The sequence below is a fragment of the Aquarana catesbeiana genome, linkage group LG05 (genome assembly GCF_042186555.1).
Source record: "Aquarana catesbeiana isolate 2022-GZ linkage group LG05, ASM4218655v1, whole genome shotgun sequence".
Taxonomy (NCBI): Eukaryota; Metazoa; Chordata; class Amphibia; order Anura; family Ranidae; genus Aquarana; species Aquarana catesbeiana.
Genome location: NC_133328.1, coordinates 399,246,248 through 399,273,775, shown reverse-complemented (window position 1 = coordinate 399,273,775; position 27,528 = coordinate 399,246,248). Strand labels below are relative to the sequence as shown.

The following is a 27,528-nucleotide window of genomic DNA, read 5'->3' as shown; positions in this document are numbered from 1 at the left end:
CAAGGACATTCAAAGACTTGTCCCGTAGCTACTCCTTTGTTATCTTGGCTGTGTGCTTAGGTTTGTTGTCCTATTGAAAGATGAACCTTCTCCCCAGTTTGAGGTCCAGAGCACTCTGGAGCAGGTTTTCATCAAGGATGTCTCTGTACATTGCTGCATTTATTTTTCCCTCGACCCTGACTAGTCTTCCAGTTCCTGCAGCTGAAAAACATCCCCACAGCATGATGCTGCCACCACCATGCTTCACTGTAGGGATGGTATTGGCCAGGTGATGAGTGGTGCTTGGTTTCCTCCAGACATGATGCTTGCCATTCCAGCCAAAGAGTTCAAGCTTTGTTTTATCAGACCAGAGAATTTTGTTTCTCATGGTCTGAGAGTACTTCAAGTGCCTTTTGGCAAACTCTGGGTGGGCTGTCATGTGCCTTTTACTGAGGTGTGGCTTCTGTCTGGCCACTCTTACCATACAGGCCTGATTGGTGGAGTGCTGCAAAGATACAGTGCCTTGCAAAATATTCACCCCCTTGGCTTTTTACCTATTTTGTTACATTACAGCCTTTAGTTCAATGTTTTTTTTAAATCTGAATTATATGTGATGGATCAGGACACAATAGTCTAAGTTGGTGAAGTAAAATTAGAAAAATATATACATAAAACTATTTTTCAGAAATATAAAACTGATAATTGGCATGTGCGTATGTATTCACCCCCCTTCAGAAGTCACATAATTAGTGAAATGATGTCCACCTGTGTGCAATTTAAGTGTCACATGATCTGTCATTACATATACACACCTTTTTGAAAGGCCCCAGAAGCTGCAACACCTAAGCAAGAGGCACCACTAACCAAACACTGCCATGAAGACTAAGGAACTCTCCAAACAAGTCAGGGACAATGTTGTTGAGAAGTACAAGTCAGGGTTAGGTTATAAAACAATATCCAAATCTTTGATGATCCCTAGGAGCACCATCACATCTATCATAACCAGATGGAAAGAACATGGCACAACAGCAAACCTGCTAAGAGATGGCTGCACACCAAAACTCACGGACCGGGCAAGGAGGGCATTAATCAGAGATGCAATACAGAGACCTAAGGTAACCCTGTAGGAGCTGCAGAGTTCCACAGCAGAGACTGGAGTATCTATACATAGGAAGACAATAAGCCGTACGCTCCATAGAGTTGGGCTTTATGGCAGAGTGGCCAGAAGAAAGCCATTACTTTCAGCAAAAAACTAAATGGCACGTTTTTGAATTTGCGAAAAGGCATGTAGGAGACCCCCAAAATGTATGGAGGAAGGTGCTCTGGTCTGATGAGACTAAAATTGAACTTTTTGGCCATCAAAGAAAATGCTATGTGTGGCGCAAACCCAACACATCACATCACCCAAAGAACACCATCCCCACAGTGAAAAGTGGTGGTGGCAGCATCATGCTGTGGGGATGTTTTTCAGCAGTCGGGACTGGGAAACTGGTCAGAGTTGAGGGAAAGATAAGTGGTACTAAATACAGGGATATTCTTGAGCAAAACCTGTACCACTCTGTGTGTGATTTGAGGCTAGGACGGAGGTTCACCTTCCAGCAGGACAATGACCCCAAACACACTGCTAAAGCAACACTTGAGTGGTTTAAGTGGTAACATGTAAATGTGTTGGAATGGCCTAGTCAAAGCCCAGACCTCAATCCAATAGAAAATCTGTGCTCAGACTTAAAGATTGCTGTTTACATGCGCAAACCATCCAACTTGAAGGAGCTGGAGCAGTTTTGCAAGGAAGGAATGGGCAGAAATCCCAGTGGTAAGATGTGGCAAGCTCATAGAGACTTATCCAAAGCGACTTGGATCTGTGATAGCCGCAAAAGGTGGCTCTACAAAGTATTGACTTTAGGGGTGAATAGTTATGCACATTGACTTTTTCTGTTATTTTGTCCTATTTGTTGTTTGCTTCACAATAAAAAAAAAATCTTCAAAGTTGTGGGTATGTTTTGTAAATTAAATGAAATGCAAATCCTCAAACAATCCATATTAATTCCAGTTTGTGAGGCAGCAAAACACAAAAAATTCCAAGGGGGGTGAATACTTTTGCAAGGCACTGTAGTTGTTCTTTTGGAATGTTCTCTCTCCACAGAGAAACACTGGAGCTCTGTCAGAGTGACCATTGGGTTCTTGGTCACCTCCCTGACTAAGGCTCTTCTCCCCCGATCACTCAGTTTGGCTAGGCGGCAAGCTTTAGGAAGAGTCCTGGTGTTTCCAAACTTCTTCCATTTACGGATGATGGAGGCCACTGTGCTCATTGGGACCTTCAATGCTGCAGACATTTTTCTGTACCCTTCCCCAGATCTGTGCCTCGATACAATCCTGTCTCGGAGGGCTACAGACAAATCCTTGGACTTGATGGCTTGGTTTGTGCTCTGACATGCACTGTTAACTTTAGGGCCTTATATAAACAGATGTGTACCTTTCCAAATCATGTCCAATCAACTAAATTTAACACAGGTGGACTCCATTCAAGTTTGTAGAAATATCTCAAGGATTATCAGTGGAAACAAGATGCACCTGAGCTCAATTTTGAGTATCATGGAAAAGGCTGTGAATACTTATGTAGATGTGATTTTTTTCCTTTTTTAATTTGCTAAGATTTCAAACAAACTTCTTTCACGTTGTCATTATGGGGTATTGTTTGTAGAATTTTGAGGAAAATAATTAATGTAATCCATGTTGGAATAAGGCTGTAACATAACAAAATGTGGAAAAAGTGAAGCGCTGGGAATACTTTCCGGATGCACTGTATATATACATATACACACGCCTTTTTTTCTCTCTCTCTTTTTAAATTTTTAAAAAATTTTTATAAGTGATTACATAATCTCTGTTCTAAGTTGTAGGAGGGAGCTTAAGCCTCGTACACACCAAGGGTACTTCACACTGAGGTGCTGACCGGGGTAACAGTAAAGCACCGCTAAAATTTTAACAGCGCTTTACCGTAGTTTTAGCTGAGCTTTCCGGTCGCTAGCAGGGCGCTTTTAACCCCCGCTAGTGGCCGAAAAAGGGTTAAAATGGCAAGGGCGGTTTAGGAGCGCTAAATACAGCGCTCCCGCACCACCCCAAAGATGCTGCTTGCAGGACTTTTTTTCCTGTCCTGCAAGCGCACCGCTACAGTATGAAAGCAGTTGGGCTTTCACACTGGGGCTGCAGAAGAGGCAGTTTAGAAGTGCTTTTCAGGTGCTATTTTTAGCGCAAAAGTGCCTGTGAAATGCCTCAGTGTGAAAGTAGCCTAATGTCGCGTACACACGACCGGACTTTCCGGCAGAAAAGGTCAGACGGAATCATTCCATCGGATATTCCAATCGTGTGTGGGCTTCATCGGACGTTTGCTTTCGAAAATTCTGACGGACCTAGAAGTAGAACATGTTTTCAATCTTTCCGACGGAATCAATTCCTATCGGGAAAACCGTTTGTCTGAATGCTATTCCAACGGACCAAAAACGACGCAAGGGCAGCTATTGGCTACTGGCTATTGAACTTCCTTTTTCTAGTCCTGCTGTACGTCATCGCATTCTAAACGATCGGACTTTAGTGTGATCATGTCCGTTTCAGCGGAACTCCGTCGGAAAAAGCATCAGAGTTTATTCTGATGGAAAAAACGTTCGTGTGTACGCGGCATAATAGTTTCAGCAGGGCTGAGCGGAAAAAACTGACAGCTCCGAGAGAGCCGCTGTACTAACCATGCGATGTTAGTACAGTGATCTCCCCTGCTGTACATATGGGCCCATGTGTATTAGGCTTTAGAGAGGTGGGGGTGGAGACTGCAGGGGGGGGGGGTGTCAGCAGAAGGCAGAGGTGGAGCAATACACTGATATTCCTAATGAAGAGCTGTGCAAGGTGGGGGTCGTGTCAGCAGACGTCTGATTGTTGGAGGATAAGGATGAGCTCCGGCGTGTTCGCAACTAGCACGTGCAGAGCCCGCCAGGAAGTCGGCACTGCACAGCGCTAATCACAGGCAGTGAGACTGTGACAGACCTAGCCGGGAAAGAGACTTTTGGTGGGGACTGTATGCTAGCCTCTTGCCGATCGATCGGGGGCCCTTGCATTTGGGGGAACGGTGCACTTTGTGAGCTGTATGCCAGGGGACCCTTGAGGTGGTGTTGCTGTGGATTCGGGTCCTGGTCCCCCAGGACACACAGACTCTGGGGACTCTGGATTTGCCATATTGGAATAGTGGCTGATTCATAATGCTGGGACAGATACTGTTAGGAGATGCTGATGTAAATTCCAACACCTGTCTGTCTATTGTCTGCTAAAATTTGTATTGTAAATAAGTCTACTATGGGATCTAAGAGTCATTAGATCCCCATTGTTATTTGTGTTAATTAACTCTGCTATTGTGTGAAGAAGAGTCTATGTTGATTGTGATAATGTTGATTGGATTTTCTGAACTACAAGATGGCCAGTCTGGCCTAACGGTCATGTCTGAGTCATCTAGGCTGTCTAAAGGGATTAGTTAATTAGCTCATGTTAATTAGGTTAATTAGGTTACAGCTGTATTGTTAGAGTAATATGAGCAGGAGGTCTGCACCTCCACTTTGAGTGTATAAAAGCCTGTATTTTGCAATAAAGGATAGTCCTGTTTGAACTTACATACAGCCTGCCTGGTGTTTGTTCTGAGCTATCACAACTGGACTAGAACGGCACAGAGCTGTAGTTCTAGTCCCGGAGCATCGGATGACCTCACCATCAGACGTTGCAATCTGATTCAATAGCTGCGGAGGAGTGTCGGGAGAGTGGAACCGAGCGAGCAAAGGGGCCTCGTTACAGAGACATTCCTCGATCCCTGCAGCCGCACATCGGGAAAATGGCTCACTCCCTGTGATTAGCTCTGTGCAGTGCCAACTTCCTGACGGGCTCTGCGTGTGCTTGTTGCGAACACGCCTGAGCTCATCCTTATTGGAGGGCAGACAGACTGTGTTCCCAGCACAGCTAGAAAACTGACCACACTGAGATGAATGTGCTCTCATGCTTAGTGTGGTCAGTTTGAAATCGGCAAGCAGGGAGGCTGGCAGGAACACCAGGTATTTTACACAAAGAAGGAAATACAAAGAGAAGAGGATACTTATAAACACAAGTACATGGTACAGCAGGCACATATCAGGGCTATGAAATGTTAAGGTTACATACACTTCCAAGTTATTATATATTTGGACTGTTTAGTGTCACTTTAAGTCTAATGCTATGTACACATGATAGGATTTTCCAACAACAAAACCGTGGATTTATTTCCGACGGATGTTGGCTCAAACTTGTCTTGCATACACACGGTCGCACAAATGTTGTAAATTCGGAACGTCAAGAACGCGGTGACGTACAACACGTATGACGAGCCAAGAAAAATTAAGTTCAATAGCCAGTGCGGCTCTTCTGCTTGATTCCGAGCATGCGTGGAATTTTGTGCGTCTGAATTGTGTACACACGATCGGAATTTCCAACAACGGATTTTGTTGTCGGAAAATTTGAGAACCATCTCTCAATTTTTTGTTGCTGGAAATTCCGACAACAAATGTCCGATGGAGCATACACACGGTCGGAATTTTCGGCAACAAGCTCACATCGAACATTTGTTGTTGGAAAATCCTATCGTGTGTATACAGTTGTTAGGGAAGAAAATGTTGTTTTTAAATTAAGCTGGAGTTGAACTTGAAATATCTAATCTTTCTGTGAAGGTTCTCATTTATCCTGGTAATGGTATAACTAGTAGTGTTTAGTCAAATTAAACTGGACTTGCTCTGTACTGTTGAAGACATTTTGTAGCTTCTCCTAACCATTTCTTTGGTTTCAATGATTGTCAGGACAATTGACATCTACATATTCCATGGGAATTAGATTAACCCCTTCGCGCAACCACTTCCTGGTCCTTTAAGAGTTCTAAAAGCTGGGAGGCTGAGACAGGCAATCGGGTCATGTGACTACTGTGATTGGCTGTCACAGCTTTTACAGGATTGGAAAGCTCCTGATCGTAAGTATGCATCGGAGCTTACTGATATCCGCCGGCTTTCGTGTTGGAAGCATGCAGGGAGTGCACTCTCAGCACGGTAAGTTGTTTTAATAGGGCCGCATATATGCGTTTGCTCTGTGTTAAGGCCCATGTGCAGAGCGGCTACATATGTGCGTGCAGTCAACGTCAAGAGGTTATGGTGTCTTGTGCTACCTCTGTGGATATGAATGCTGAGGTATTTTCCTGGCACTCACTGATACTGAAGGAGTGGTTTGGGGAAGCTATGAATCATCTTCAACATTACAGAACAAGTTCAGCTGAATGTAACTAACCACCACTAGCTATCTAATAATATCAAAGTATAACAAAAGGTAAAACTTTTTTTTTTTACGTTTTGGACAAAGTGGAGAGGGATTATAGCATCTGTCAGGTTTCTATATATTACATAAGCAGCCATACGCCTGCTCAACGAGGATCAGCAGACAGATTCCTCGCTGAGCAAGTGGACTCCTAGTGGTGCCTGCCCCATGTGGAAGGGGCCTTGGAGGGGAAAATCTTCTTTCAAATGTAAGCTTTGTTACAAGGTTTTATTGTATTTAAAGGGGTTTTCCGCCTTCCTCTCCAAAAATTAAAAGTCTTATATTATTAGGACACCTACCTGTCCTGCAATCCAGCGATGTCGGCACCCCATTCGATGTTTTAACCAGCTGTCAGGTGCTGCCGCCACCATTGCCGGTAAGGGATCCCAGCAGTGAAGCCTTGCGGCTTTACAGCCAGGTCCCAACTGTGCATGCACAAAGCGCGCTGTGCTGTCTTACTGGCCCGGCAGCAGGGGAGGGAGGAGGAGGGAGAAGGAGGGGGCCAAACTTATGACATACCTCCCTGCGGCAAGGTATGTTGGAAGTGTGGACAGGGTACCTGTCAAAAACAGGTTCAGATCTAGATCCTGACATAGCCCATTCATTCACCCCCCCCCCCCCCCCCCAAAGGTGCCAAATGTGGCACCTGAGGGGGGGGGAAGAACTAGATAAGCGGAAGTTCCACCTTTGGGTGAAACTCCGCTTTAATAACATGCCTGAAATATGTAGACCATGTTATTCTTAAAGAAATGGCTTTGTCATTATAATGCATTATATTAATAGCAAACTTTATTTTACTTCATGCCTTTAAAGATACTATCTCAAAACTCTTTACAAAAGAGACAAAAACAAAGAAAAGGAAAACACTTATGTAATTTTATGCACAAATAACTATCACCGTGTACCATATGGGTTTATATCACAAAGCAAAGAACATCATGCATAGTAATGCTAATCTTATTAGATGCTATGAATTATAATGCTTTGCCCATCGCCATTTATGTTAACTTGTTTTTGGAATATAGCTTAAGCCTGGTTTCACACATGTGCGGTGCGAATTGAAGCTCAGGTTTCACTGGGGAGATAACAATCTCCTGTTCAACGGATTCATTGCGTTTTTGCTCAGGATTAGAGAGCAGGGAGAGGGGGAGGGAGGGGGGGGGGGAGAGGGGGAGGTGTAGTGAGGAGAAAGAGAAAATCCTTGTTCAGAACGCAATGCATCTGCGAATCAGATGCGTTCCCATAGGAGATAATAGGCTTGTAGTTCGCACCGCAATGCCCAAAAAACGCACACGTGCGAATGCAAAAAAACGCACACGTGCGAATGCAACGCACATATGTGAACCAGATACATTCATATGAATGTATTTTAAAATGTCCTGCGAATTAGATGCGGTGTAAGCCGCATCTAATTCGCATAGGTGTGAACCCGGGCTTAGTCTGGGGATCAAGCAAATGCCATTCAATTCAATCTACAGGTTATTCCTATTCCTTTTTATACAGATTTTATTGTAGCCTTTACTAGTATTGTAGCTGATTGCCTTGGCATTGATCGATATACTCTAAACCCAGTAAATAATCTGCCATGACTTCTGCATTTGTTCTTTGTTAAAGCTTCTCATCGTCTGGCCCTGTGATTTCCCAGTCCTTGAACAATGGAATATTTGTGTGACTCTGTCATGGCATGTCCCTGGTCATATTATGAGATTTTTTTTTAACTGCCACTGCTCATTCACAAAATAGGAATATTTTTTCTTCCTTTTAGGCTTGGCAATATAAAAGTAAAAAAGGACTCCTAACCACTAACTATTGAATAAACACCAGTAGTGTGAGTAGAGGGATTCAAGAGTTTTGACATGCTATTTTACATTATCTAAGTGGATATACAGTAAGCTGTAGTAGTGTCTACCACTGCTTTCTGCCAATTCCTCCACTGGCTTCTGATTTCCCAGCAAATTAAATATAAAATACTAACAAGAACATACAAAGCCATTCACAACTCTGCCCCCCAGCTACAAGACCAAGACCTCCTACTCTCTAGCTCACTTGTCTCTTCCTCCCATGCTCGTCTTCAGGACTTCTCCAGAGCCTCTCCCATCCTCTGGAACTCTATACCTCAATTTTTCCAGCTTTCTCCTACTCTGTCCACATTTTGGCCATCCCTGAAAACTCATCTCTTCAGGGTAGCCTATATCGCCTCCACTTAACAATCAAACTTTTAATTCTTCCATTGGCTCATTCCTCAAATTTATTACCTTTTGTACCACTTGCCTCACCCTATTAGATTGTAAGCTCTTATGAGCAGGGTCCTCTTAATCCTCTTATATTGTATTGTCACTGTACAGTAAAGTAACAAAAGCCTTAGAACTGCTTTTTAGCTTTAATCGCTACAGTTTAGTAAGGCAACATCTTCATATGGAATAAATATGTTTTTAGTGGTGTTCAGCTTTTATAGCATAGATTAATAAATTAGCAAAAATTTGATTGGATATGATGAATAACACAGTGTTTCCCCTTACACTGTGTTTGTTTTAGGTATCATACTAATGCCTGCACTTTGGAATAATGCCATCTCAAGTAATTGTGTTAATGGTTTACATATATTAAAGAGGAACTTAATGGTGGCCTTTGTTCATCTTTCACCATCTCCTCATCATGTGAAAAATACCAAAATGTAATCTCTATGCAATAAATGTAATAATGACATCGGTAATATGAAAATATAAAAAAAAAAAAAAAAAAAAAAAAGCAATTTATATTGTTCTTTTTATCTGTAGGTTTTTGCATTCGATTACTGTTTTTGGTCGATGGATGAGACAAACACTTCAAAATATGCAGGTAAGCCTACCCATGTGATCTTTCTTTAAAGAAAAAATAAAAAAGAAAGCGAGCGTATTATAAAAAGTCAGATATGTAATTGTTGTTGTAGAAATCCATAACTTTCAGCGTACTGTGTTTTAAAACACATAATGACCTAGGAAAATTAGTTAGTTAGTATACCTATCTTTATAAAGCCAAGATGCATTTGTATTCTAGAAAAAGTGTATCTCCAGTTTCTTAAAAGTGAACTGCAATCCCAGTATTTTTAGGAGTATACAAATTAGGGATGGACCAATACCACTTTTTTAGCAACAAGTACCGATACCAATACTCGCCAATACCAATTACCGATACCTATTTTCGGCATTTAGGGAGATCAAGATGAGGAGGAAGAGGAGCAGCGAGGGGGGTCTCCATCTATCAGCGTGCTGTGTGATATTACTACCTGGATGAGACCAAGACTCCGCACTGCTGGCCCCACATCTAGGAGGTCCATGTTGTCATCCTACATCCTCCTCCTCCAGTCCCATCTCCTCCATCCCATGTCTCCTCCTCCTGCAGTCAATAAAACACTCGCTGTTCCCCCAACTCAAAAGACCAATTAGAAGGGACTAAAACACAAAAAGGGGAGTGCTGTTCCAAAGTAGTAAAAACAAGGATAAATCCATGAATTCCAAAACAGATATACAGGACTACATGTTTCAGGGTTTAACCCTTCTTTAGGTCACATGGTCATGTAGTCCTGGACCGAGTCGGCATCCTCTCAGTTTGGATTATAGTTATCCTGTAACTAACGGCTTTTTTTTGTGCTGCATGGTCTCCAGCTTTCCGGTGTCCTCGCTGTGTGTATCTTTTGCGGAGCATTTCCGCCAGCATCTGACATTGCCTCTAAGTCTGTCCAGGTCTCCTCCAGCCTGTGAGCGTGTCTCCTTTGGGTCTCCCTGGCTGTCACAGGCTCCGTCCCTTGTCAAGACCCCTCAGGAGATCCAGGGGCTGAGCCATTCATCCATTTGACCTAGCGATGAAGTGTACCTTACCATCTATGTGAGTTATTGAACGCTCTTGTACCACTGATGGCTAGCGGCAGCTGTCCTTGGTTTTGTTTACATTCATCTGTCAGCAAGAAACCCCTGCTGACAGATGAATGAGTCATCAGTTGTTAAGGATGCTGCGGCCCCGCTCCTTAACAACCGATAATTGCTGCATTCTTTTGTGTATATTTCAGATGTCAGCGGGAGAATCAAACTGACAGCTGAAAGAACCGATCCAGCAGGTATCGGTTTTAAGTATTGGTGCATTTGCACGAGTACCGATACTTGTGCAAATGCTTAGTATTGGCACCGTTATCGGTATCTGTGCAACCCTAATACAATTAATATTGTGTAAGATTGTTGAGTTTTTGGAGGGAGGATATTAACTCCTCATTATTTATCTAAGATCTATGATTGCAGCCAAGCAGTTATTTTTTTGTTTGTTCAATATTTTTATTGAAGTAAAGATAAATACGAGACAGTGTGCAATCAACATACAATTGCAACTGAAATTACATGGCTATACACACTCATAGCAAGTAAAATGCTAACAAATGGGAATAATCAAGTGGTCAGCAACAAGAGTTTTAACACTTGGGGCAGCATATAAGAAAGCAAGTATTAAAAGGGGGTAACCCCTTGTCACGGTGAGAACTACGCTTAAGAGCTCCAAGGTGGAACACATGGAGTGTAGGCTGATGTACATCAATGCAAAACACAAGAAGAGAAGAAGGTATAGGAAGAGAAGGGGAAGAGAGGGGAAGGGGCCAGGGTCTCCTAGGTGCAAGGTAGCACATAAACATAGCACCAAACTATGACTAAGCATGACCTGCACACCTGATAAGCAAAGTCAAAGTTCCAACAGAGATTGATCAAAATTCAAGGGCAGAAAATTATCAACCCATGGCTGCCAGATTTTGAGATGTTTCGATATGCGGTCAAACTACGTGGCCTCAATCTTGCTATGAACCATGAATTGCGTTACCCTATTTTTTGGTTTCCAGGTTACATTGTTTGGGTGACTTCCAGGATTTAGTGATAGTGTGTTTGGAGGCAGTGGTAAATTGTAGGAAAAGTTTGAATTGCAAGGAAGTTAAATCAGGAGGAGGTTTATTCAGAAGAGCTAGGGTAGGATCAGGACTAAGGAACACACCGAAAAGTATAGATAGCATCTGGAACACTTCAATCCAATATGACTATAGGACAAGTCCACCAAATATGCAATTGGGCTCCTGCCTCCACACAGCCCCAAAAACAGTGCGGGGAATAAGATGGGAGTATTTTAGCAGTCCTAGCCTGAGCAAGATACTACCTAGTGAGGACCTTATACTTGGGTTCCAGAGCTAAACTTTTGACAGTGGAAGACTGCTGACTGCCAAATATCAGCCCAGTTATCGGGTTCCAACAGTTATTTTTTCCACTGGGTAGTGGACGGTGTGTGGAAAGGACCCCTTTCAGGATTTTGTTTTTGCCTGTTAACCCGTTTGAGAGATTTCTTCTTTCTGCCTTATATGAGAGAACGGAAAGTGAAGGAAAATCTCTTGACTTCATGTCTGACAGGTGTCAGGCAGAACAGAAAGTGAGGGTAAATTCCTTCAATGGTAACACAGGCAGCAATAAAATCACTTTTTATGTACCATGGGGAAGGCTCAAAACCTTTATCAGAACTTTATTTCTCCTATTGTGAAATATTTCACATGCTGCTTGGGTGAAATCGGGCTCCATAATCTACAATCACATCTCAGGTGCTGGGTCAGCTTATCTCCACTAAAGCATTTAGTTGTACTAGATTTCTTTGAGAAAGCGCTGTGCCTGCTGCAAAACATATCAAAAGGAATCTGTTCCTATTTGCTATTTTATTAAAGGAAAAATATTATTTTGCATCTTGGAGTAAGCCATTTCTGCTGGTTGTTTAATTTAGGACTTTAACACTGTCCTAATGAGGATATTTACGCTATTTCCTGCCTAGGTGATGGGTGTCAGACAGAACAGAGATATCTCTCCTTACTCAACTGAAAAATGCCCTCAGTGGGAACACAAATGGTATTTGAAACCTTTAGGTTTTAACTCTTTCCCATTGCCAATCAAAAATTTGAAAAGAAAAAGAAAAGTTGAGGTTGCAGTTGGGCTATAAAGTGTTCTGTTCTTGAACAGCATTATAGGAATTGCGAAAATGAAGGAGAAAACACATCTCTTTATATTTAGTGGTCACTTATTCAGCGGGCTAAGATATAGAATATGACCAGTCAGGATCCTTCACCAATAAGACTCTCTTAGTTGGCTCAATTTTCTTGTGAGCCCGGGGCAAATACACTTCTTTTTCTTAATTAAAAGGCCATGTGAACAATGTTGACACTGTATTCTGTTCGTAATGTGCACATTGTTTTGTCTTGTGGCTTATACATACAGACTTCAAACCCTTTTTTGTTTCCCCTTTTATGTGTGGTATAAAACAAGTTTATACCATATGCTCTTTACAATTCACTGCCTTCAGGCTCTTCAGCAGTATATTTTTTCTTTTTCCAAAAACATGTTGTGCCCATTTACAGTGATCACTTGGATTTTTACATTCACATTTTGACATCACATCTAGATTGACCATTTGTTAGATATGACGTTTGGATTAGCAAAGCTTCCTAAAACATCTATAAGATCCAGAAAAGATTAATCAGTCACTGGCAGAGTGTGTACATATATATTTGTTGTACATATTTCCGGATTTTTCAATAAATAGTACTTATATTGCCAGTCTCTTAGAAAAACAGTTTTGGATGCTGTAGGAATTTGGCCCAGAATCAGGAATTACAATGAGCCTGTGTGAACAAAATACATTTTATTGCATGAGTCACAAAAGTAAAAATCAAGGAGAAAAGACTTGAATGCGATGAATATTGCCTTTGTCAAAAAAAAATATATATACTTATGTTTTATGATTTTGATATTTATTAAGTGTGGCAATTTGATATTTTCATCAGCATTGCTGTTAATGGTACATACATGGGAGATGCTAGTTTTTACTACCATGACGTGTCTAGCTGTAGAATTAAATTTAATTTAGTGGCTTCACCCATTCTTGGGTGAAAATTACAATTTTGTGGCCCAGGAATACAGCTGGCATTTGGCCTTCTTTAGCAAAGAAGAATTCCAGCATAAATTTGGCTTGGAACACTTGTCGACATGATTAATTGTTGTCACAGAGTTAAGTAGACCCTCTGTGTTTCCAGGGACAACAGCTGACAACAGGACAGATGCTAGCGTGGGTAGTTCCTCAGGACAGATAGAGCAAACCATAGACAGTAGCAGAGACAGGAACACTCATGGTCAGGTCAATGGTAAGCAAAGAGAGTCCAGGTTCCAGGCAGGTAAACTTAGCAGAATACACATATACAAGCTGGTCTAAACAATAATCAGAAAGATTCCCAAGGCAACAGTCAGACAGAAGAAGATTCAAGGCCAATCATTACAGTTCAGCGGAAGACCTATACTGAATGCTTGCCACTTCCTCCCAGCAGCTCCTGAAAATTTGGCATTGCAGCACAACCAAAGAACAGTCCCGCTTCTCTTTGCTTTTAATGTACACAGTAGGATGGTCAGGTTCTTACAATTGCCAATGGGAAGTTTTCAGAGCCATACTATGTGTTACCTAAAGAGTAACTCTACTTTTGTGGAAAGAATATAGCAAATAAAAAAAATATAATATAGCATATACAATTGCTAGACAAACCTTATTGTAATTTAAAAACTACCTTTCCATTTCAATCTGCAGTGCTGTAGTATTAATGTAAAATTGAATACAATATGGCAACCTGGAGGCGTTCTGTATAACTGGTGAAAGCCTCCAAAAATTTAATTTCCTGCTTGTGTGATTGTCTGCATAGTCTGCAATAAGATACTAGTCATTCCCTACAGAAGAGGTTTCATTTTTGCTGAGATATTCCTTAAGGGTTAAAGTGGTACTAAAGACAGAAGGTTCTCTGCATTAAGGTAAAAAAAGAACTTCTGTGTTTTACTACCCCAGCCCCCCTAAATCTTGATTCAGAGCTGTGCCAGAGAGCAACGGCTTTCTCTGCTGTCTCTCTCCTCACTGATCATAGAGGCAGCAGTAGGAGCCATTGGTTCCTGCTGCTATCAATCACAGAGAGAGTGAGGGGCTGGACTGAGCCGCACTGTGTGTGTGTCAACGGATACATAGAATGTGGCTCAGGAGTGAGCCCGCACAGGGGGAAGCGGCTTGCTATGGGGTTCCCAGAAAGGAGGATCCGAAGAAGAGGACAATTGGGACTGTAATATAAATGTAGAGCTAAAACAAAATCCAAAATGTGAACAGATAATGCAGTGGCCAGTGGATATAGCCCACTGGGACATAAAAGGCAGAAGACCAAAGTGATGAGTAAAGTTCAATAGCTCATGTATATTATAAACTAATACATGAGTATGAATAGGTGAAACAATGAAGTCCCGTAGTGTAAAAAGTAAAATATAAATCCAATGTGAATGGGAGATCCTCTGATCTATGATTCATCAGCATGAAAATCTTGAGTTGGAAATAGATGGAATATTCTTACCAGAACGGGTGGATTTGAATGTCAGCAACACCGAATCAAACAGGCTTACAGATCCAAAGGGGAAGTTGTCCTGAAGGGAGTCCCGGATCTCAAGGGACATCTCCTCTCCGCTCCACCAGTCAGGATGATGACCATCTATCAAGAGGAACCGTGAGGGAAAGATGAAGGTATCCGAATCTCGTATGGGATTTCAGGGATATGGAGGGAAAAATTAAAATGTGCCAATAATGTGGATCAAAAGATAAATTTATTTGGTCACACCAATAAGCAGAACAATTAAAAGCGTGATCACGTAGGATAAAATAAAGTGTAGGGAAAAGTGTATCTTGCCCGACACGTTTCGTCCAATTGGACTTCAACAGGGGCATCTGGGACTGCTTTGTGCAAAAAAAACATTGCACAGAGCAGGTAAGTATCACATATTTGTTATTTTAAAAAAATCCTTTACAATCACATTAAATACTTCCAAAGGAATGCAGACACTGCAACTTTTCTCATATGAACACTAAGGGTGCACCAGGTGAATATAATAAACCAGACCCTCACATTTAGAACCAGTCTGCATAGGACATGGTCAAATAAATAGTTATCTCCTCAGAGTAGAAACAAGTAGGAATCTGAAAAAAGTTGTTTTTTTTTACAACAAAATTGATGTTACTCTTTAACAAGGTAGTCCAAAAAAGTGGAAGATTCCACTGGTTTTGGTAGTGCTAATGGATAGAGGTCAAATGGGCTTATAAAGGTATTTGTTTAGCTAAGTATTACAAAGATGTGTGGTTTACCACAGGCCCTTGCCCAGTGCATTGTACACCTGTCAGAGCTCCCATCTTTCTTCTGTGACTCACAGAAAACAAGGACAGCTATTCATAAAAATAGAAAGATGAGGGAATGTCTTCTACCTTCACTATGGAAATGATTGTCTATGCAAGGTGTCCACTCATTTACAAAGGTTTCTATGCTGGAAACAAAGGAAAACTGTGTTGGGGGTTTATATATGCCTTTACATAATTGTTTATAAACCATTAGCTTGCTTTTACTGGGAGGGTTAGACTTTTTATGAAAAAAAGAAATCGAGAAAACTCAGCAAGCCAGCGAGGGATTCCCCACTTTTTTAAAACCTATTTAACGTAGTTTTAAACTGTAACTGAATGCTGTTAAGGTTGTTAAAGCATAATGCATCATTTCCATAAAAAAAAAATTCTTTTTGTTGCATCTCAGTGCTGCCAATCTCCTGCAGTCTTGTTGCAGATGTTTCCTATTTCTACTTTAAATAGCATATATTTGATGCTGTGTGTTTTTTCAGAAGGCTGTTTGAATCATCTCCTCACTGTAGCTTTCTGCTTTAATAGTGTTTTGAAACCTTCACTTTGAAAATCCTCAAGCCGTTGCAGCTGTACTTTCACTGCACTGAGATCTGTAAAACCCAGTAATAAGCATGTGTGGTATTTTTGGTCAGCACTTTTACTTATACCGTGGTTGGAGCTTCCAACTCACGCTGCAAATAAGTCATCTTCGTATTTCCTTCTTGGTTCATGAAGAAAGAGCATGTAATGAGCTAAATCCAAATAAATCTTGCGAGCATGTTGTGTGCTGTGTGGAGTTTGTCTAGTATATTTATTTTGCTTTATGGTTCGGATTGCGGCCAGTATTTTAGAAAACATTCCTTGTCTACTCACCCTTCATCATGTGATACAAGTTAGATGTTTTCATCAAAAGCATTTTCTGGTTTATGTACTTGGAACTAGAGGAATTGTGCCCCAGTGTGAGTAAAAGTTTGTTTAAAGGGTTAGTCCACTTTTTATACAAAAAAAAAAAAAAAAAAAAAAGTTTATGTAGTCTCTATACACCAGCGGTCTCCAAACTGCACCCCGGGGGCCAGATGCAGCCCTTTGCTTGCCTTTATCTGGCTCTTGGGGCACCATTCATTCCACTGATAAGAGACACTATTCTATGAGCATCATCGGACACCAAAAATGGAGCATCTTTTCTCCCATTAACACCAATAACTGACACTATTCCTCCCCAGTGGCGGCTGGTGCTCAAAATTTTTATGGGGGCTCAAACAAACTGAAAAATACTGAAACCCCCCCATCAATTGCAGCCTCACTGTGCCTATCAAACGCAGCCACGTGTGCCCATCATATGCAGCCACTTGTGCCCATCATATGCAGCCACTTGTGCCCATCAAACGCAGCCACTGTGCCCATCAAACGCAGCCATTGTGCCCATCAAACGCAGCCACTTGTGCCCATCAAACGCAGCCACTTGTGCCTATCAAACGCAGCCACTTGTGCCCATAAAACGCAGCCACTTGTGCCCATCAGTCACATCCATTGTGCCCATCAAACGCAGCCACTTGCCCATCAAACGCAGCCACTTGCAGATCAAACGCAGCCACTTGTGCCCATCATACACAGCCACTTGTGCCCATCATATGCAGCCACCTGTGCCCATAAAATCCAGCCACTTGTGCCCATCAAATGCAGCCACTTGTACCCATCAAATGCAGCCACCTGTGCCCATTAAACGCAGCCACCTGTGTCCATCAAACGCAGCCACCTGTGCCCATCATATGCAGCCACTTGCCCATCAAATGCAGCCACTGTGCCCACCGACCCCCCCCACCACTCGCGGGGTTTGCGGCTCTGGCACCCCCCCTGTGCGCGGACCGCGGCTCTGGCACCCGAGGGAGGGTGTGCCAGAGCCGCCCGCAGGGATGCATCCGACTTAGCCGAGGGGACCTCCGCTCCAGCGTGAGTCCCCTCGCTCCTCTTCCTAAGCGCCAGGCATCCAATAGGGTGGCCTGACGCTTTGACCAATCAAGAAGCAGGACTGACGTCCTGCCTCCTGATTGGTGGGGAGGAAGGTTAGTGTGAAAATAGCGGAAATTAATTTGCTATGGTCACACAATTGGGTGGGATCAGGGCGCACTCTCTGCTCCCCGAGCCCCACCCTATTTTGAAGCTTATTAGAGCCTCTGGCTCTAATCAGGTGCTTCAAAATATACCACCCCTGCCATAGGAATCCATGCCTCCAGCATCCTAAAAGAGGCCAGGCGCATGGATGGGTGGGTGGCACCCGTGCGCCCACAGTGCACGGGCCGCCACTGTTCCTCCCCCTAATACCAAATGTGATGATGTTACTCCCACTGATGCCAGGAAAATGTCCACTCCCGCTGGCCACAGTCCAGCCCTCCTAAAGTCTGAAGGACAATAAACTGGCCCTTTGTTTAGAAAGTTTAGGGGACCCCTGCTGTACACAGTAGAATTACCCTAAGCTAATCAGGTTTTAAAACTAAGCCTCTCCTCTGCTAACATACCTGTAGGCCATTTTTTTCAATAACAGAAGCCTGCCCGGAACACTGAAAGATGCTTTTCATGGCTCTGTCCTGTCTGCTTACTAGGTTGGAGAAGCCGTTAGGACAAGCACCTCCTACAAGAGGGAGCATAATCTGTTTCGTGAGGGCTGCACATGCACAGTGAGGGCTCGAATGAGCTTAGCGGCTGTGACAGCAAAGGGAGAGAGCAATGTGCAGCCCTCAAGAAAAGGACAGCTCTTCCTTTGGTAGCACTAGCAAAAGGGGGTCACTCGTCCTAATGGCAGGTCCACCCTAGTAAAGAGGCAAGATGGAGCCATGAAAAGCATTTGCAGTTTTTTCAAGAGGTTTCTGTCATTGCCGAAATAACCAACAGGTATGTTAGCAGAAGTGGGGGGTATAGTTTTAAAATCGAATTAGCTTGGGGGGGGGGGATGCTATTGCGTATAGTGACTACATAGAAGAAATAACCCTTTAAGCACTCTAAATTGTTTTGAATTCATGCTTGTCTGTAGCTTTTCAGTAAAGCAAAACACAAGTATCCATTCGGGCAGCTTGTTGTGCCTTGGGCCAGTTCTCTTAAGCTGTATTCACACTTCAGCGTTTTGAATCGCGGGAAGATTTCCCCCAAATCTGCTTGCGATTTGAAAGTTCGGATGTGTGAATAGCAAATCGCGGGACTCGCATTCGACATACCATTCATCTGAATGACACCTGAATGACGCAGGTCTGCCGCAATTATCGCGCTGCAATCACCCATGTCTCCCAAAAGTAGCTCCTGAACTTTTTTTTGGACGACATGTTTCCGCGATTGCAGCGTGATTTATCGCACGACAATGCGCAACGATTTGAGGTGTCATTCAAATGAATGGCATGTCAAATGCGTGTCCCCTGATTTGCCATTCACACAACAGTGCTTTCAAATTGCGGGCAGATTTGCAGCAAATCTGCCCGCGATTCAAAACGCTGAAGTGTGAATGCAGCCTAAGAGCTGTGCCACTAAAAAGTGTCAATCACTAGAAGCCTGTTAACAATCTGTGGATTTGAAGCCTAGAACATTGTATAGATGAGTGATGTACATTGTTTGACATATACATGATTGGTTATTTATACAATATGCATCCGCACTCCAAAATGTACAGTATAAGTCATGGACCAAGGTTCAGGTTTACAAACAAAGATAATTTGGAAAACTCCAGCCAGTGCTCAGACTGTCAGACTGCCGATGCCTCTGTGTAGCATGAATCCCTGGAGGAATAAGTAGGCACTCAGGATAACATCAATTAGCAGTCTTTCTTTATCGAAATTACACACATAACAGCTGTAAAAAGGCCAACACGTTTTGGCCATCAGGCCTTAACCACTTAAGGACCGGAAGGTTTTACCCCCTTCCTGACCAGGCCATTTTTTGCGATACGGCACTGCGTTACCTTAACTGACAATTGTGTGGTCGTGCGACGCTGTACACAAATAAAATTGCTGTCCTTTTTTTCCCACAAATAGAGCTTTCTTTTGGTTGTATTTGATCACCTCTTTGGTTTTTATTTTTTTGCGCTATAAACAAAAAAAGACTGACAATTTAAAAAAAAAAAAAAAAAAAACAATATTTTTTACTTTCTATAAAACATACCCCAAAAAAATTTAAAAAATCAAATTTTTTCATCAATTTAGTTCAATATGTATTCTGCTACATATTTTTGTTAAAAATAAGCATATATTGTTTGGTTTGTGCAAAACTTATAGCGTCTACAAAATAGGGGATAGATTTATGGCATTTTTATTATAATTTTTTTTTTTTTTACTAGTAATGGTGGCGACCAGCGATTTTTAGCAGGACTGCGACATTGCCGAGGACGAATCTGACACTAAGTGACACTTTTTTTGGGAAACAGTGACACCAATACAGTGATCAGTGCTAAATATATGCACTGACATTGTACTAATGATGCTGGCAGGGAAGGGGTTAACACCAGGGGCGATCAAGGGGTTAAGTGTGTTCCCTGGGAGTGTTTACTAACTGTATGGGGGGTGGACTGACTGGGACAACACAGAGATCTGTCTTCCTGCTTAGTATGCCCTCTGTACTCCTGTTTTTTGTTAAATAAAGAATTGAAAAAAAAAAAATTCCAGTAACTGTACATAGCACATTTTAAAACTGAACTTAGCATTTTTTTTTTATTACTGAATGGAGGTATTCTTTTTTTATTTTTTTTATTTAGGCCTGGTTCACACCTATGCAGGTTGCAGTTGATGCATATTCCAGGTGCGTTTTGCATTTTTCATTGAAGTCTATGGAACCAAAAACACAACCTGCTGGTCCTTGGCCCTTTCCATAAAATGCACAATGTGTTTCTGCAAAACTGAAAACGCACTAAAAAATGCATAGGTGTGAACCAGGCCTTAATAATTGTCTAATTATGTGGAAAAACAATGTAGCACCTTTTGTAAATGCATGACATGAATCCAATTCTTACTCATAAAATTATTTGTAAATCCACATCTTTTAAAACCTGGAAATATTCATACGAAAAGCTTTTTTTTAACTGCTAGTGAAAATTTTAATTAGAATTTTACTTGGTACTATTTGGATTTAAAAATTCCATATACCGGTAATTAATTTATGTTAGAAAATCGACTTTCTTTTCTGTGAAAATAGACTTACTGTCAAGAATATCTATTTATCTATTTATTCAACTAACATGGGTTCGGCACATCACGGATCTTGTGGACAGATTACTGGGAGGGGCTGGGGAAGACCCGGCTGTCATGGTGCACGTTGGCACCAATGACAAAGTCAGAGGCAGATGGAGTGTCCTAAAGAACGATTTTAGGGACTTAGGAGCTAAATTGAGGAAAAGGACCTCCAAGGTAGTGTTCTCAGGAATACTACCGGTACATCGAGCCACACCAGAGAGGCAGAGGGAGATTAGGAAAGTAAACAAGTGGCTGAAGAGCTGGTGTAGTAAGGAGGGGTTTGGGTTCCTGGAGGACTGGGCTGACTTCTCAGTCGGTAACCGGTACTATAGAAGGGACGGACTGCACCTAAATGAGGAGGGTGCAGATCTGCTGGGAATGTAGATGGCCAAAAAGTTAGAGGGGTTTTTAAACTAGGCGATGGGGGGGAGGGTCCAGAGACAGTGATAGCCAGCGCGGAAGATATTCCAGAGGGTAGTATTGGGGGCATTAGTGGTAGGTTAACCAAAGCACAAAAACACAAGGTGAGTATAGTAGCAAGTCCAAGTTGCAATCTTGAAACACCCAATACGAGGACAATATGCGACCGGTCTAAACTATGTGGCATGTTCACCAATGCCAGGAGCCTGGCGGACAAGATGGGTGAACTAGAGATACTGTTGTACAAGGAGGATTTGGATTTTGTGGGAATTTCAGAGACCTGGTTCAACAGCTCTCATGATTGGCTGGCAAACATTCAAGGGTATACCCTATACCGCAAGGATAGAGAGGGTAAAAAAGGGGGAGGGGTATGCCTATATATCAAGAATAATGTACAAGTGAATGTGAGAGATGACATCACTGAGGGGGCTAGGGAGGAGGTGGAATCTTTATGGGTAGAGCTCCAAAGGGATGAAGCTAAGGGGAAAATAATACTGGGAGTATGCTATAGGCCCCCTAACCTGAGGGAGGAAGTGGAGACGGATCTCCTATCACAAATTGGATTAGCAGCAAGGATGGGAAGTGTTATCATAATGGGGGATTTTAATTATCCAGACATAGACTGGGCGGAGGGAACCGCGCATTCATTTAAGGCTCGCCAGTTCCTTAGTGTCTTGCAGGACAATTTTATGGGTCAGATGGTAGACGCACCAACTAGAAATAAAACATTACTAGATCTACTGATTACCAACAATACAGACCTGATAACAGATGTGGAAATACGGGGCAATTTAGGTAACAGCGATCACAGGTCAATTAGTTTCAGTATAAATCACACAAATAGGAGACATGAAGGGAACACAAAGACACTGAATTTCAAAAGAGCCAACTTCCCTAAACTACAAACCTTGCTAAAAGGCATAAATTGGGATAAAATATTAGGAACAAAGAATACGGAGGAGAGATGGGTTTGCTATAAGAGCATATTAAATAAGGGCATTAGCCAATGTATCCCATTGGGTAATAAATTTAAAAGAGCGAACAAACATCCTGGATGGCTTAACTCCAATGTAAAAATGCATATAAAAGCAAAGGAGAAGGCCTTCAAAAAATACAAGGTTGAGGGATCATCCACAGCATTCAGAATTTATAAAGAATGCAATAAGAAATGTAAGGGTGCAATTAGGATGGCTAAGATAGAACATGAAAGACACATAGCGGAGGAGAGCAAAAAAAATCCCAAGAAATTCTTTAAGTATGTAAACAATAAAAAAGGGAGGATAGATCATATTGGCCCCATAAAGAATGAGGAAGGACATCTGGTTACAAAGGATGGGGAGATGGCAAAGGTATTGAATGTATTCTTCTCCTCAGTCTTCACGAGTGAATCGGGGGGCTTCAGTAACCAAAACTGCAGTGTTTATCCTCATGACACAACACAGGAAGCACCTACATGGTTAACAGAGGACAGAATTAAAATTAGACTTGAGAAACTTAACATTAATAAATCACCGGGACCAGATGGCTTGCATCCGAGGGTACTTAGGGAACTCAGTCAGGTGATTGCCAGACCGTTGTTCCTAATTTTTACAGACAGTCTATTGACTGGAATGGTACCAGCTGATTGGAGAAAAGCCAATGTAGCACCAATATTTAAAAAGGGCCCAAAAAACATTCCTGGGAATTACAGACCAGTTAGCCTAACATCAATAGTATGTAAACTCTTGGAGGGGATGATAAGGGACTATATACAAGATTTTAGTAATAAGAATGATATCATTAGCAGTAATCAGCATGGATTCATGAAGAATCGTTCTTGCCAAACCAATCTATTAACCTTCTATGAGGAGGTGAGTTGCCATCTAGATAAAGGAAGGCCCGTAGACGTGGTGTATCTGGATTTTGCAAAAGCATTTGACACAGTTCCCCATAAACGTTTACTGTACAAAATAAGGTGCGTTGGCATGGACCATAGAGTGAGTACATGGATTGAAAACTGGCTACAAGGGCGTGTTCAGAGGGTGGTGATAAATGGGGAGTACTCAGAATGGTCAGGGGTGGGTAGTGGGGTTCCCCAGGGTTCTGTGCTGGGACCAATCCTATTTAATTTGTTCATAAACGACCTGGAGGATGGGATAAACAGTTCAATCTCTGTATTTGCAGACGATACTAAGCTAAGCAGGGCAATAACTTCTCCGCAGGATGTGGAAATCTTGCAAAAAGACCTGAACAAATTAATGGGGTGGGCGACTACATGGCAAATGAGGTTCAATGTAGAAAAATGTAAAATAATGCATTTTGGTGGCAAAAATATGAATGCAATCTATACACTGGGGGGAGAACCTCTGGGGGAATCTAGGATGGAAAAGGACCTGGGGGTCCTAGTGGATGATAGGCTCAGCAATGGCATGCAATGCCAAGCTGCTGCTAATAAAGCAAACAGAATATTGGCATGCATTAAAAGGGGGATCAACTGCAGAAATAAAACGATAATTCTCCCGCTCTACAAGACTCTGGTCCGCCCGCACCTGGAGTATGCTGTCCAGTTCTGGGCACCAGTCCTCAGGAGGGACGTACTGGAAATGGAGCGAGTGCAAAGAAGGGCAACAAAGCTTATAAAGGGTCTGGAGGATCTTAGTTATGAGGAAAGGTTGCGAGCACTGAACTTATTCTCTCTGGAGAAGAGACGCTTGAGAGGGGATATGATTTCAATTTACAAATACTGTACTGGTGACCCCACAATAGGGATAAAACTTTTTCGCAGAAGAGAGTTTAATAAGACTCGTGGCCACTCATTACAATTAGAAGAAAAGAGGTTTAACCTTAAACTACGTAGAGGGTTCTTTACTGTAAGAGCGGCAAGGATGTGGAATTCCCTTCCACAGGCGGTGGTCTCAGCGGGGAGCATTGATAGCTTCAAGAAACTATTAGATAATCACCTGAATGACCGCAATATACAGGGATATGTAATGTAATACTGACACATAATCACACACATAGGTTGGACTTGATGGACTTGTGTCTTTTTTCAACCTCACCTACTATGTAACTATGTATATGCTCTCCTCAGTAATACTATAGGCCCCACACAGACTTCAGATCGGATGTTTGTGGTATTGTAAATATCATCTCCTACGCCAGGCCGGGCAGCATTTTACTTCTCAAAACCTTGGCTTTGCACTGCTGCGGAGGTCAACATTCTTTCCTAGTGAATAATAGACACCTATCTCCAAACAGGCCTGCAAAGTCTGGTGATCGGTCAGGTACCGGGTAGGAGGCGCTGTGTCCACTTTGCCTATACTATGGATTTTTAGAAACTTTGTGGGCTCAGGAGTAAACCGTACCTTTTATATAATAACCACTTTATAACGGTTTTCATAAATACTTATGTCCCCAGTAGAAATTTGGTGTAAATATGGTGTAAATTTACATTGACCTACTTCATGAAGGAAAAGCTTGCATTGTTTTCCCTTCAGGCTGAGTTAACACTAAACCCGCATCCAATGCACCTGACAGGAGAGTGTGACCGTCTCTCATTGGAGCGAATTGCACAGGAGTCCTGTGCGTCTTTGGTGCCATTTCAGGTCCGAATTAGGGCAAAAATTCGGGCCTGATTCGTCCCTGAAACGGTGACTCCCTGACTCCCTGCTGTCAGCCAAATCCATCTGCGGTGTGAACCCAGCCTCAATGTTTACATCTTCAATAATTACACCTTTCTATACTCTCATATACAGTACATACAGACATGAAACAAAATAACAGACAAACTTAAAGTGTTTGTTACCTCAGCATTTCATATTCCTGATATATGCTGTACCATGTACTGGCAAATTATCCTGTTTTCTTTGTATTGCTTCCTTTGTGTGAAATCCCTGGTGTTCCTGTCAGTCCCACTGCTTTCCTATTAAAAACTGATGACACTAAGCAGGAGAACACACCATGGTCAGTTTTCTAGCTGTGCTTGGAACTCAGCCTGCTCTCCTCCAATGATCAGTTTAGCCCTAACATGTCCCTCCTGCACAGCCTTTCACTGTGAAGCTCAGTGTACTGCTGCTTCTCCTCCCCCAGCTCTTATGCAGCAGCAGACAGAGGGAATGTCATCCACTTATATGAAGGGAGAAAATGTATTTACTCCCTTCATATAAGTGGATGACATTCCCTCTCTCTATATATATTTTTTTACAGTATATTCATACACAGTGGTTTTGCCTTTCATTTCTATAATAAACTGAATGGGTTGTTTTACAAGGTGATGGTTTACTATCACTTTAATAAATATGCAGATAACCCTATGCTTCTTGCATATTTCTCAGTAAAGAACTTTACTCTCCTTCTTGACACAGTTAAGCAGTCCATGAATGATTCATTGTTGTTTTTCTTTTAATTCAACCACCAGGTTGAATGGGAAAAATGACTCGATTCCCCCATCCACGTTGAGTGTGCTCATGGGGGAATGGAGAAATTATTTTCATTCCTCCCCACTGAGTTATTGTGTTCAGACTTCCCTGCTGTCAAAATACACTGATCTGCATTGCCCGCTATAGGTGGCAGCGCTGATTGTGTGAAAATTTGCCAACAGGCCGGTTGTAAAGAAGTTGATCGGCAAATTGAGACTTGTACAACCAGCCTGCCCATACATGGATTGAGCCGGTGCCAGCTGAAATGACTGAATTTCGATCCATGTATAGTTGGTTTTACTCTACTCCTCTTCCATTCTAATGCCTACATCCACCAACATGCGTTTTTTTTTTGTTTTTGTTTTTCCAGAAAACAACTGTGGTTTACTTCATTTTTTTTATTTGTGTGAGGTTTTTGTTGGCCATTCAGCTGGGATCAGGCGAGAAAGGTGAAGGTGTGGAATACATGATTCTACTTTATTTTTTTTTTAGCAAGTAGACTGAAGCACATGATAGAATTTGCAGCTTACAAAGAAAAAAAAAAGATACAGAACTCCGCCAATACAGAATACAGCCAACTAGGATGTTTTTTTTTTCCAAGACTAGGCAGTCCGCTTAGATTAATTAACTTTGTGACCTGGTGGTTTTGGCAGAAATGTGAATGTATAATACTGTACACATCAAAGCTCTCGCTTGTTACATTTCTAATGTATTACTGTCAGTGCCTGGTGAGACCTGACAGGGATGCAGTGGTCAAGTCTCGGCTGCAGGAGCTTAAAGCCCAATTGAATCCTCAGGATTTATTACTGTAATGCATCCAGTAATAAATCAGATGGTTTTTAGTCCTTACTTAACTAGTAAGTGCTGCATTGGGTATTAAAGCCTAGTTTAATTAAAGAGTTATCGAAAAAAAAATCAGTACAAGGGGCATTACCTACCGTCAATGAGGAATTTCCCTTGTGTAAGGGTTATTACTCAGCACTCTTGAGGATTGCCCATGGCTTGGCTCAAATTAACCCCCCCCCCAACCTAAAGATTCTGGCAGTAGGGTTTAGGGGGATCAGATGACTGAAAATTTCAGCTACAACTACAGCCAGCAGCCCAAGGGTGTCAGAAACCATGAAATCAGACCGAGACAGAAGTACAGTTAAATCACACTTGTTTAATAATAAAAGTAAATAGACCAAATGTAGTCAAAACCTAGCCAGAGTTCAGGAACCGGAACGGATAGTCAGACAAACCAAACGTCAGGGAGCCGGAGATGAACGTAGTAAAACAGCGAGCGGGATCTGGAGCCAGAAGGGATGTCAGCCAAGCAAGTATTTTAACAAGGTGAAGGCAGAGATCCTCTGGGCTGGATGGCTTAAGTAGGCAGGACTGACGAGCAGGATATCATCAACAGCTGAGTACCTGTGGAGAGATAGGAACTGGCAATTAGCCGACAGCTGAGCGGCCAGCTCAGAGAAGGAAGGACTGAGCCCTGCCCTGACAAAGGGACACTTTCATTCATTGTAAGTAAGATCCCTTGTGCTGTCTAAATGTAAGCTGGTAAGTACTCTGCCGCAGTAATCTAGAGCAGTGTTTCTCAACTTTTTTTCGGTCAAGGTACCCTTAAAAATTATAGACAATCTGAAGGCACCTTTTAAAATGATGGACAGTCTCGAGGCACCACATTCTAAAATGTAAAAAACTATTCTAATAGCTTTTCATAATGCAGCAACATCCACACACGTAGGACGCCCAGGGTTAGAGGTGATTTATTCCGCCAAAGCAAATACACTTTTGCTCACTGATACTGACTAGTATTCCAATGTTTCTCTTCTCCCTCAATTTCTCTCCATCACTCAGCTAATGTGACCCCAGTGCTGAAAGAGAGAGGCAGGGGAGGGTCAAACCAGGATTCTGTGCAGGCATCCATCATCCTTATTAACTGATGTCATTGG

The 27,528-nt window shown here is 42.2% G+C and overlaps 1 protein-coding gene across 5 annotated transcripts in view; it reads left to right on the top strand.

Moving 5' to 3' along the window:
* Positions 1-27,528, top strand: part of KIF13A (kinesin family member 13A) — a 322,375-nt gene that overhangs the window by 143,513 nt on the left and 151,334 nt on the right. For all 5 annotated transcript variants that reach the window (XM_073631119.1, XM_073631117.1, XM_073631118.1 and 2 more), the window contains exon 4: positions 9,120-9,180. In XM_073631119.1, the coding sequence (XP_073487220.1) occupies positions 9,120-9,180 (61 nt within the window). The remainder of the gene's footprint in view (positions 1-9,119; positions 9,181-27,528) is intronic.